This window comes from Sparus aurata, chromosome 14 (assembly GCF_900880675.1).
Source record: "Sparus aurata chromosome 14, fSpaAur1.1, whole genome shotgun sequence".
Taxonomy (NCBI): Eukaryota; Metazoa; Chordata; class Actinopteri; order Spariformes; family Sparidae; genus Sparus; species Sparus aurata.
The window spans coordinates 19,521,268-19,534,401 of NC_044200.1; the positions used below are offsets into that span (position 1 = coordinate 19,521,268).

The window sequence follows — 13,134 nt, forward strand, 5'->3', positions numbered from 1 at the left end:
TCCAAAAGTTCTGACATTTTTTTAGAGGTTCTGAAATTTTTTCTAAAAGTTCCGAAATTTTAAAAAAAAATTCTGAAAAATTTTCCCCAAATTCTGACATTTTTCTTAAATTTCTGAATTTTTTTTTTACTTCTGAAGTTTTTTCTCAAAATTCTGAAGTTTTTTCTCAAAATTCGGATTTTTTTCTCAAAATTCGGATTTTATTCTGAATATTCTTTGTGATTTTTCCTTGCTGCAGTGGTCTCAGATTCAAGTCCTGGACTGGGGCCCTTTGCTGTGTGTCACTCCCCTTCTCTCATCCTGTTTCCTGTCATCTCTCAATCTGTCCTGTCAATAAGGCAATTAATTGTGACATTTTCCTGAGAATTCTGACTTTTTCAGAATTAAATTGAAAGCGTGAGCAAAAACATTTTTACCGTGACCTTAATCCTTTTCCACACAAAGACCTGTTGTTTTAACGTAATTCATTTATTTACTGATTGTAAGCGAAAGGAGAGGAGAGGAGAAGAGAAGAAAAGAGGACTGGTGTTAGTGTTGTGGTATCAAGTCAGAACAACATACATGTGGTCTGATGTTGCACTTCCTGTTTGTGAGACTCTTCGGGCCCTTAAAGAATGAGGAACACAGCGGTTTAAAGTATTGCAAAAAAGTTGCAATTTATTCTCTTGGTCAGTTATGTACAAATACTTAAATAAAATATCATCTTCCCCAGAGAGTTTGTGTGCATCTGAATATAAAATAAATAAATCTAAACATCACATTCTTATAAAATATGTACAATCTGTCACTCCTGCTGTAAAAACGAAGGCTACATAAACAAACAGAAGCCAGAATTGGCTGAATATAGTGGAAATAATTTAGAGAAAAGCAATGGAAAATGTTAAATTTAACGATTGTTTTCCTGTCAAGGTCTTGTTCAAATGTTTCAGTTTTCTGAGGCGTCCCCGCCGAAGTTGATTTTCTCGTCATTGTTGATGCTGTTCACGATGGACGATAGACGGAGGAGGCTGGAGGACGCCGAAGATTCACTTGTTCCTGAAAACAAAGATACAGAACAGGATAAGAGCCACTGTAAAAAAAACTTGGGATTTGAGTCTTTTATCTCAAAAGTCAGAATTTTGACGTTAAACTCCAAATTCTGAATTTTTTTTCTGAATTTTGAAGTTTTTTCTCAGAAATCTGATTTTTTTTTCTCTGAATTTGACATTAAACTCCAAATTCAGACTCCTTTTCTCTGAAATCTGACATTTCTTTCTACAAATGTTGACATTTAACTCCAAAAGTTGGTGTTTTTTCTCCAAAATCTGATCCAAGTACTCAATTTTTTACAGAATATGCCTTTTTTTTTAATTTGACGTGTTTTCTCAGAAATCTGCCTTTTTTTTCTCAGAAATTTGCCTTTTTTGTTTGAATTTTGATGTTAAACTCCAAATTCTGACTTTTTTCTCAGAAATCCGATTTTATTTTCTCTGGATTTTTACATTAAACTCCAAAGTCGGACTTTTTTCCATCAATTTTGACTCTAAACTTCAAATTCTGACTTTTTTCTCAGAAATCTGACCTTGAACTCGAAATTCTGAATTTTGACATTAAACTCAAAGGACTTATTTTCTAGGAATGATTTTTCATCCAGTTAAAAGTGACTGTCAGTGAAGTCTGGCAGATGTACCGTCTCTCTGGTTTGTCATTGCTGCAGTGATATGATCAGCAGAGGTCGACCAGCTCTCCGAGGCCTTTTTCCAGTGATACTCATGACTGGCCACCTGTAGAACCACAAGTCACATGTTACTCACACATGTTTTTTGGTCAGCCCATGGATAAACACAAGTATATTTCATCAAACTGACTTTAAAACACTTTTAGACTAACACAGAAACAGGCCAAACTTTTATGAGACACAAATAAAGCAAATAAATAAATAAAAAAGATGAATATTCCCGGGAGAACACATTAATTTCCTCGCAGAGGAAGCTGTAAAGTTGTCAACATCAACATCAGTGACATCCCTAATTAATTTCACGACTGGAATAAAAATATCAGAGTGACACCGAGATATGCAGTAAACACGTCTTAAGGTCATTAAACGCACCACAGACGCGTTACAAGTCCATGTGGGAATTTTAAAAGTTTCATTATAAAGTCACCTCGCTCATACTGAATATGACATGGCAGCTTACAGTGTGCTCTTTGCCTTTAAAGCTGTGGGATGATCCGTTTTTGTCCTGCTCGTCCAGCGTCTGCAGCAGCTCCTGCAGCCGCTCGATGTAGCTGATGGCGCTGCGTAAAATCTCCACCTTGGGTAGCCGCTGGTTGGGGTTGGGCACGGTCTTCCTCTTCAGCGCGTCGAAGGCCTCGTTGATCTTCTTGAGCCTCCTCCTCTCCCTGAGCGTGGCGGCCTTGCGTCGGTCCGTGGGCGCCGACTTCCTCTTGCAGATCTTGCAGGCCCACATGAGGCACTGGCCCTCGCAGTGCGCACGGAGACCCGGGGGCGCAAGGACGTGCTCCTCCCCGCTGCTCTCCCCGCCGGTCTCGGACGGAACATTATCATCCTGGCCCGGTGACAGCGGGCTGTCGGTGCCGTTGTACAGAGGGGAAACCCCCGACATGTCCAGGTGCTGCAGTTGTCCATGATCTCCTTCTTCCAAATAGCGCAAATCATTAAAAAGATAAGTGTTGGTCTCAAAAAGGTCCATCATATTGTTGCGCCCCCTCACTCTGTTTTGACAGTGTGGCTCTGGCATTTAAACGGAGCAGCAGGGACACAAGTCACCAGGCTTATATATAGAATGTGAAACTCTATCCAACACTTTGGCTGTCACACTGCATCAAGCATCTTTCTCTCTTTCTTTTTTTTTTTTTTTCAATGGCTCTTTACAACCTAGTGACTTTGTGGAGGAAACGCGTGTACATTAAGGCCTCCAGAAGCTATTGAAATGTCACCTCAGGTTTCACGACAGGTGCTTTAAATATCTGACATCCGGACAAAATGGCAACGGGCGGTGATATTTCCCAGAGCTGTCACTGAGAAAGTGAAAGACCTGATGCTGTTGTGACACAGTTAAACAGGGGTAAAACTCAATGTAAATGGAGTCACTGGTGTCAGGGAATCAATGTAACAGTTGTATCTAATAGGTTTTTTAATGATTTTAAGATCAATAATATGACACTTGAAAGATTAAACCTTTTAGGGCCAAGTTGTGTTCGACGTATATCCTCCTTCTCCACAGAAATCATTATCTTTGCACTGTTCTTACCTTATTTACGATCATCTTGCATTTCTGGACTGTCAGCTGTTTGTATTTGTTGAAAAATGTTTCTTCTCTTTCCGTTTAATTCATATTAGCCAGATTTACAGTATTTCGGGAAACAGAACAACATTTCCCAAAACACAACAACATGTTAGAAAACACAACAACCTTACAGAACATACAACAACATTTCCCAAAACACAACATTTCCCAAAACACAACAACATGTTAGAAAACACAACAACTTTACAGAACACACAACAACTTTACAGAACACAAACACAACATTTCACAAAACACAACATTTTTACACAAAGCACAACAACATCGCAGAAAACACCTCAAAGTGCTGTTGTGTTTTGTGAAATGCTGTTGTGTTTAAACCTTCAGGGCCACCATAGATATTGCTTACTTTTGCGATACATTCCCAGTTATTCACTTCAGAATAATTCTACCTGTTTCATTATTAAATACTTAGGTCCATAACTTTGCTGTGGTTTCTAAACGTTATTTTTTAATAAAAGTAAATCTGCAGTTAGAATCGTCAACAATTTGTTTGGAACTGCATTTTGATTAAAACGCCTTGAAGCTCATTTCAAGAAGTAATCATTAAAACTTATAAAACATTCTTTGCTGAGAACACTTCACAAAGTTTGGGAAGTGACCTGGTGATCAATAGACATTAATCACCTGACCCTGCAGTGAACCTCAGCTCTATAAAGTGTTTTAGCTTCTTTGAGTTCATTGTTTTGGTTCGTACTGCTGCAACTTTATCATTTAAGTTCACTGCTGTCACCTGTGTTGCTTTCAGACTCAGCTGGCAGCTGTGTTCAGGATAAAAACCCTCAGACTGTGGGCACTACCTGCTCAGCACCAAACAGCAGACAGATAAAGTGGGCATAGAAAAGCATTTAGCAGCTGAAGTGGCAGATATTTCTCTCAGGCGGTTGGAGGAGATAAAAAACAGAGCTCTACTTTCATCTGGTGGACACAGACATGACTCCAAATGTTGTTCCATATCTGCCGAATGTGTAAATAATCAACTGTTTGCAAACAAGCACGCTGTACAAAGTTAATAAAAGCTACGTCAATATTGGGTTTACAGATTGTTTACATTGGCTCCTCGTCAAAGCAAGTCAGATTTGTTTATTCATATAGCACATTTTATATTTAAAGATAAGAACATCAGCATCCCGAGGCGTCAGATTTGATGAGTTGGATGAGAAACGAGACTCAAAAAATCAACTTTCTTTCAAGGTGGACCCAAAAATCTGATAATCTAAGTTTGATCGGCAATCTTTTACAGAACATTTGTTACAAGTTATGGTAACACTTTAAATTAAGGTGCACAAAAATGTCAGTAGTTCCAAAGAAACAAGTGAAAAGTGAATCAGGAACTACCCAATAATACGAGTGTGCCTGGAATAAATGGGATTCGAGGACTATAATGTAGATAACGATGAGTAACTGGAGAACAGACTAGGAGATACTATATTAACGAGTCATTAAGTAATGATTAGTTCATGAATATCTTACCACTTTCTTCATGAGTTGATCCTCATTAACTATGAACCAACTGCTGAGTGGCACAAACTAATAACGTCTCATTAATTACTAATTACTTAATCATTAGTTACTCATTTTGTGCACCTTCAAGTAAACTGAAACATTTTATTGAGTAGATTCATTATATCTAATAATATAATCTGTAGTTACTCTTTTTATGGACCTTCAGGTAGTTACTAGGTAGATAGCTTAAAGTAAACTTAAACAAACTGAGAAGTAACCAAGTAGACTCATTAAATACTAATTACTTAATCATTAGTTACTCTTTTTGTGCACCTTCAAGTAAACTGAAACATGATACTGAGTAGACTCATTGTATCTCATTATATAATCTGTAGTTACTCTTTTTATGGACCTTCAGGTAGTTACTAGGTAGACACATTAATTACTAATTACTTAATCATTAATTACTCTTTTTGTGTGGCTTCAAGTAAACTGAAACATACTGAGAAGTTACCAAGTAGATACTAATTACTTAATCATTAGTTACTCTTTTTTACCACTCGAGTAAAGCTCAACAATACTGAGTCCCTCATCACATGATGATTATAGAGTTTTTCCTGGGAGCTCACAGATAGTTTCAGGATTCTCAATATAGTATTTCAATCCCAAACATGTGAGTCGTTACATGTACTTCCTGATTCGTTCTTTGCTTGCTCCCTGGTAACTACTCACTTCTTCATGTACCTTATAATAAAGAGCTGCCCGGCGTACGAAAGCCTCGGTGTGAACAGTTTTCTATGAGAACTACATGCTCAGTAAGCAGGTTAAACAGTCACACCCGCTGAGAGTATCATTCATGTACTGAAGCCATATAATCCTATAGAGTCGAGGTGTGTTGTGCCTGTTTTTAGCCTCTGGGAATGGTATGGCCGATTGTAACATGTAGAAAATCCCAACATAGATGGATCGGAATGTGCAGAGTCAAAACACGCTTGGAGAAACATGCATGCATGGGGGCTGTTATAAATAGCAACGTGGCTCATTCATCTCAGATTCATAAAAGAGATTAAAGCCCGCGAGGAGGTGATATATAGCCCGTGGCATTTTTGCTGCAACCTTGAGAGGTCTACAATTGGAAACTTCACAGGCGGGAATGTGAAGGATTTCCTATTTTTGTAAATGGCTGGAGTTCTGGTGGGGTTTTGCTTTTACCCTATGGATATCCCTGCCCCCTCCTTCTCGCTCCCCGGCTTCTGTTACATTGTTGTGGAAAAGGCGGAGAGTCACGGGTGCTTTTCAACATTTGTCAGGGTGTCCGAAATAATATTACCAGTCAACATGGTCCCACTTCAGTCACCTAACTCACCGACACACGCTCGAATACGATGTTTGAGTCGGGGGCTGCATTCACGTCAGATTACACAGGCTGTTATTAAGATCAGCCAGGTGAGGAGGACTATTCATTTTAGCCTCCTGGGAGTGATTCCAATTAGAGGTTTCATGGCTCTCTGAAAATCCCATTATCTCTCAATCATAATTACTTCAAAAACACACTGGTGGGAGAAAAAATAAGGCGCCGATTGCCACAACATGGCTGACAGTCACAGCGCTATAAAACCCCATTTCAACACGTATATAATCAATTGAGGAGCTCTGCACTTTGTTTGTATTTGGTTTTACTCGTTAAGAAACAGTGGGTTTAACGAAAAGATTCATTTACAATTCGAGTAGCTAGTGTGACCACAAGGTTAGAAGAGAGGGTAAACAAATAGTAATAATGTGTAAAGATATAATAACAGGAGAGTTTTTCTTGTTATTCATATTACATTGCAGCATATCAGAGTGGTTCTGGCCAAAAGATTGGAGAAGCGAGCTTGCGACCATACGGTTGTCGGTTTAAATCCCTCTGGGTGCGAAAGGCAGCACCAATGAGATGCCCCACCCACTCCACTGGAGCTTCACAGTGATGAGCAGATCAGATAAAGACAATAAATAAAAGTTAAGAAAGTGATCACATCTTCATTTGTGGCTCTGGTCAATTGTCATAGGGATTTTTGCTATTTCCTGTTTTATTTTGAAGTTCTGCCCTTGTGTGTTATGTTTTAATTTTAGTTTCCTCCCTTTGTGTGACTCCCGGCCCCTTTTCTGTGTATCATGACATCAATCAGCCTAGTGGTAACATGACAATTCCTGAAATGGGGAATACAGAATGTGTGTACATGGGCAGAAATTCAGACAGTCAGCACGAGTTTAAAATGTAAAACCCATGTCCAAAAATCTGTACGGAGAATTGATTTTTCCGAGGCACACTTCAAACTGTCCACTCAAAGCATTACAGTCCTTCCATCCATCCATCAGTTGTGAACTAATTGCGAACATCCGATGTTTTCTGTCTCCATTAGATTGTAAATGGCGTTGTGATAATAGCAGGATTTCCAAGGTCACGCCAATAAAATCACCACAGCTGAAGAGGACGTATCGGAAATGTGGGATCACCTACAGCTGATGATGTATGTTTCAAACATACTTTTGTTCCGAGGTGTAAGAGTTAAAAATTGGAAATGGGGTTGAAATCTTTAAGTTGCCATGAACACTAACCTCCAGCAGTCAGACGTACTCCCAGCTCTGCAGGCGCGTTTATATATTCCCCTACCGCTAATGCAGGAGAGCAGAATATGGATGTGTAGTATATTTCATTTTCAGAGCAGTTACACCAGACTCCCTGCATTATTAATGCATAATGTCTGGGAAAACTTCTAAAAGTACCTAATGCACTCTGGGTCTGTTGTCGGTTTGTGCATTTCATCAAATATTGCAAATGTACAAGATGTCCTTTGTCTTGTGTTTTCATTCAGAAGCAGAGGATGTATTCTCCGGGGCATTCGCTCGTGAAAAACAATATAACTTTTCTTATTGGTTTTGCTGTTTTTTGAGCTTGTCGTGCAGCAGAAATGATGTGTACAACAGAGGAGAGTGTGGGTGTGTTGGTGCCTACGAACGCGGTGCATTAAGTTCTCTGGAGTGGGAGGTGTTGGTTTCAGAGTGCACTTCATCAGGTAAGATAGATTTCTGCCTCCCACAGATGTCACGGAAGTCAAAAACAAAACCGGCGCTGCATTCAAAGTCACCGAACCTTTCTCATTTTCATGCAAACAAACCGAGGAAAAAGGACAAATGATCATGAACGAACGACGATTAGATATATATTACAGAAACTGTTGCTCCAAATGGGTTTTAAATATAATACATATTAAAATTAAGCCTGACTTCGGGCGATAATTAGCCATGATCGCTGAGCTGAAATGAAGTGCACACTTCTTTCTTTTTTTTCTCGAGATGAATGGAGTCGTGTCCCTGCTGTGCCCCAATCGTGTATTCTCTCCCCGGGGCTACTGTGCATCCTGAACCGGACCATAAATTCCCGTCAGTGTCAGGGGGGTTGACGCTTCAGCTGTCAGGGAGAATCATGGGAGAGCTCGGGTGGAAAGTCAGACCGGAGGATCTGGAGGATCTGGCCTCTCAGGCGAGGGAGGTGGAGTCGGGATGGACTGCAGGAAGTGTAAATCTGTCTAGAATCCAAAGACGCTCGGAGGCTGCGGCTCTGCAGTCTGAAGTCTGCGTCTGAATGCTTATGATGAAATTTGAGCGTACATGTACAGCACGAGCTGACACAATGATCCGATGACTTTAGGCTTCTTTAGACTGTGTTGCAGTTGATCTGACGCTTAATACTGAAAAGCATTTTGAGAAATACTAACAATTAGGAGCTGTTTATCATTATTTGTTGGTTTTTGCATAAAACTGTAAACATTTGTTGTGTTTTTGCCTTTCAGTCACATGACAAGTGCCTCCAGTGAAACCAAGTTCCATTAATAATGATGTAACTTGACATATATTGAGGACTTCGAAGGGATTATTTCAAAACCTCCCTACAACAAGTTCTGTTCTTATCTTTAGTGTAGATAGTATGTAGTCCTATCTTATCTTATATTCTGTCTATTATTTGTGCTGTTTTGGTTCTTGGAAATGATTCTCGCTGACTCTGTTCCACACTAACGTAGACGCTGCTGCAACTTTTCCTATATCTCCTTCACAACAGGGTGCTGTCATAGATTTTTGTGCAGGTGTGTTGTTGGGAACCCATTTCATCTGAAAGCTTTTGTGCAACAGCTCCTCCAAATACACTGATTGTGTTGTACACCGAGTATTGTCCGATTGCATTAAAAGGAAATGGACAAATGAGACCGGGCTCGCCAAACAATGTGAAGAGCTGGACTCTGTGTTTGTAACATTGATGCCTGGTGCTTAAATAATGGTCAAAGTTGAGTGAGCCAATCACATTATCATCTCCATCATATTTATGCTGTTTACAATAACCTCGACACAAATTCAAACAATGCACTACATGTTTATGTGGGTTTATATATAATAACTGCATCCAACTTCTGTAATTTATGTAGCGTGGATTAATTTACTTCCATTTTGTTATGCAACCTTGTGTTGTATAATGTTGATTAAGTAACCTTGTACCTTTTAAACGGGCTGTTTATACTTACCAACCTTGAGACCTCAAAAAAAGGGGGGGATTTTGAAACCAAAGCAGGGTTCTACGGGGTCCAAGGACCGTCTTCCCTTTCATTTAAAGAATGAAAAAGAAATAAATAATAAGTACTTAAAGTGCAACAGCGTTTCATGTTGGGTAGAGCTGAATTCAGGCAGATATCTCCTCCGTCTCCCTGCATAACCTGCTTCCAGCCGTATGAGGATGTATGAGGGAGGAAAGTTTTTTAAAAAATGGCTTTTCTGCACTCTGGCAATATTCCAAGCTTTAAAGTAGGACACCATCCCAGCAGGGACAGCCAGTGTCTCCTCCACATTATTACTTAAGTGAATAATTGATCAGGTGCTGGGAGCTCAAATAAGAAAGACACGATCACATGTTGTGTGCCGCAGATTTACTTATGACTGTACTGATTGTGTCTTTCCGTCGAAAGAAGAACAAAGTCCATCCAGTATTCAGTAAACAGAACGAATCACACTGGTGCATTAAAGATTAAAAGAGCAAACAATATTAATATCTTGCTGTCCGGCATTCAGGGGTCCTCTAACCCACAGGAATGAATCGTTAGTGCTGACTTAATTCTGCACATCTCAGATTTCCTGACAAAAAAACAAAAAAACACACACAAAAAAATCCCTTCCTGCAGTGTTGTCTTACGCAAGGGGGTGTCCGTGTGATTTTCCTCCTCTCAGCGAGTGTTAGAAGAGAGATCCGGTTAGGACCAGCGCTGACATGGGGGTCACCGAACAGAACTGATAATGAACATGAACTGCAGGACCTCGTCTCTCTCCACGCCCCCCCTCACCCCGTCACCTCCCAACTGCCTCAGACAAGGCTGCACACTCATTGGGCCGCTTTAGAGGAAACTCTGATCACCATGACGGACACACCGTATATAACCCGGCTCCACACCTGGGATATGAATTAGCCTATCAAGGGTTAAGTACCCTGGTCATGGGCCCGATGACAATGCCTCACCTGGGATCGCGACCCTGTGGCCTTCGGGGTCTCCAGTCCACTGACTCAGGCAGTAAAAGGGAGGCTGGTGGACGAGTGGAAAACAAGCGCTCGTATCTCAATAAAGTTATGGATTCCGAGACGCTCGGACTCTGATAACAAGCGTTGCATCAGATTTTCATCAGACATTGATCAACGAGAGGAAATTTGAGTCAGACGCAGCCTCGTTATTGATGTTTTCACATCTTCTCTCTGCTTGTAGAGCAACAAAAAGACATTTTTCATAAATCATCCGAACAAAGTGAACTGTGACTCGATCCGATCTGTCAAGGAGGTGATAATATTGCGACAGACCATCTGAGTTTACTGTTTGATCGTGGCTTATAGACCTCATTGCTCAACCTGGCTGTCTTAGAGAGAGATAAACTGATATTTATTATATTTTATAACTTCACCTTTCACTGTTTCATCTTGGGAGAAACATCAGATCAATGGACATCCGCTCATTGCAAAGTATGTATGACAAACTGACCTTTCACTGCTGTTGAGGTCTTCCTTGCTTCCCTCGGTTGCCTGTACAAGCCTGGACTGGGGATTTCTTTGTGAAGGACTCATGTCGGATTTTGCGACAGTCCAAATGACACGACGTTAACGACCTCGTCTAAGCAATGGCAGTTAACTCTAGTTTAGAAATGGAGTCGACTGTCATAAACGACCACAGAGCCCCTTTAATTATTTGCAGTTCTAAATAAATCAATCTGTAGTCACCAAACTGTGTGTTAGCACTGCAAGCCTCGACCTCTGAGAGTAAACCAGGCTGCTGTCGGACTCCTTGCAAAGAAAACCAGGGAGCTTAATGCACGATGAAACAAAATAATGTGAGAATTTACACAAAGGAGGAGATTTTGGGTCGCACGACATATATGGGAAAGAAAATTGAGATACAGGTTAGCCTGTGTAAGCTAACTTTGGAGAGCGGACACGCAGCAAAATGAACAAAATCCAATAGTTTTTCACAACGTCGTTTAGTTTACATCGTTTGTGCTGAGTGACATGTTTTCATTTGTTTGGACTTGAATTTTTCTTTTATTAAAGGAAGCGACAGCCAAATGTTTGAGGCGTGAGTGGGCTGAAGAGTTGGACGAGCCTGCAGAAAAAGCAATTTAATGCAGATAACTTAAAAAAAAGAGAAAAAAAAGAAAGAAAATGGCTCTGAGAGAGACAACAACAGGTGGGTGGTTGCAATGAGCCGTCATTCCTCCTCTCCGGTTAGCCTCCTCTGCCTCTCATCCAGCTTTACTACCGGCCAAAAATAACCCCAGTTTTCATACCAGTACACGCAATTATTAGCCGACATAATCTTCTTTAGCGAGAAGACTCCCTTCCTCCTGCAAAATCCATCTACTTACCGGAGATTTACTTTGCAATCAGTTTGGCCTCTAATGAGATGTCCGTTGTGCTGCTATTTCTGTTCACACTCATTTGACCACTGAGGCTCACTACCTGTTTATTCTCAGGCTTATTTCATCAAAACAGCTGCCGAAAAAAACTACGACCAGAAAATTGATTTTATGACAATGACATTGAAGAGGACGTGCCACCTAGAAAAGATCAGAGCAGCTAATAAAAGCTGCCTAACTTTGTGAAAGCCTAGAGGGGAATCTGGGAATCGGGCAGGTTGCCAGAGAATATCAATTAAAGCGTACGGAGACCACATTTAAAGGACAAGTTCAGCCAAAAATAAAAAATTCAGTCATTATCTACTCACACCTTTTGCCTGCGGGAAGTCAAGTTTCGTAGTCCACAATTTATTTCTGAACAGTCTTATCGTATCTCTAGCGGTTCCTTTTTTCTTCTTGAGCAGTTCGATCGAAGATTTTGGCTTTTAAAAGGTTGTAAATGACATCATGTCAGAAACAAGAGGCTTTTTTGCGGAGACTTGAACAACACTGAACAGCTGTGGGGAGTCAAATTGTATCACCACTCCGGGTTGTTTAGCAGAGTGATGCATCGCTATGTTGCTGCGTTTTTTGTACCCTCCGCTGGCATACGGTGAGAAGACAGTGACTACATTTTCATTTTGGGGTGAACTTATCCTTCAACAAAGCCATTACTTTTTGCAGGATTGCAAAAGTGCCACCCATGCAAATCTAGCTGCTGTTGTATTATTTTTAATCAGATGGAATCACAAAACTTCAGGCCTATATGCACAGACGCTTTGGCACTGAATTCCTTCGAGCCTCCCTGCACAGGGCTGGATGGGAGCCAGTCCAGGCTATAGTCTTGCACAAACACTGGCTCTCCTCCTTGGCCCGACCGAGCTCGGAGACAGTCAAGAGCAGCCAGTATCACAGTCGGTGCCAGTATGATAGCATCTCCAGCTAATCTTTTTGGCCCGGCTCCCTCCGAAACTCTCAGGCTTCAGACTCGACGGTGGTCGAGCGGAGCGGGGAGCGGAGCGGTCTCTGGTGCTACGCTAACAGACGGCTCCCGTCACTCGTGCTCTGAGCGGCGGGTTCGACAGGGGGTTTGGGTTTCAAAGGCGAGAGGGGAGGCAACGCTGATGGCATCTGCCTTCCCTCTGGTAGACGACGCAGGGATTCAGTTCAAAGGCCGAGCGGCTGAAGTGCATCAATTAGCGAGCCCAGAGAGCTCGCTAGCTTGCCCGTTCGCCGGCTAACTCTCAGTGACCTCAGAGTATTGCATTATGAGAGTGTTTGCCTCTGGTCGGACAATGTCAATAGCCCCTTGCAAATGGACTGGTATTGATGGACTGGCTTAAAGGGTTGTTCCTGCAAATGGATGCAAAGAATAATAACTAATGAGAAAAAGAGGAAGAAACAGCGACGTGGCCGCGGG

General features: G+C 41.2%; 1 protein-coding gene across 1 annotated transcript; it reads right to left on the reverse strand.

Annotated features, from left to right (window-relative positions):
* Positions 1-630: 630 nt before the first annotated feature.
* myf6 (myogenic factor 6) lies at positions 631-2,743 on the reverse strand. The gene is made up of 3 exons (XM_030439439.1): positions 2,178-2,743; positions 1,670-1,763; positions 631-1,035 (listed from the first exon to the last, which is right to left on the reverse strand). The coding sequence occupies exons 1-3, from the start codon at positions 2,739-2,741 to the stop codon at positions 926-928; spliced, it is 768 nt and encodes a 255-aa protein (XP_030295299.1). The 5' UTR covers positions 2,742-2,743; the 3' UTR covers positions 631-925.
* Positions 2,744-13,134: the final 10,391 nt, after the last annotated feature.

Excerpts from the sequence above, each read along its gene's own strand:
- myf6 (XM_030439439.1), bottom strand. The coding sequence starts at position 2,741 with ATGCCAGAGCCACACTGTCAAAACAGAGTGAGGGGGCGCAACAATATG. Across the intron at positions 1,764-2,177 it reads TTAAAGGCAAAGAGCACACT|GTGGCCAGTCATGAGTATCA; the intron begins GTAAGCTGCCAT and ends GTGGTTCTACAG. Across the intron at positions 1,036-1,669 it reads AATGACAAACCAGAGAGACG|GAACAAGTGAATCTTCGGCG; the intron begins GTACATCTGCCA and ends CTTTGTTTTCAG.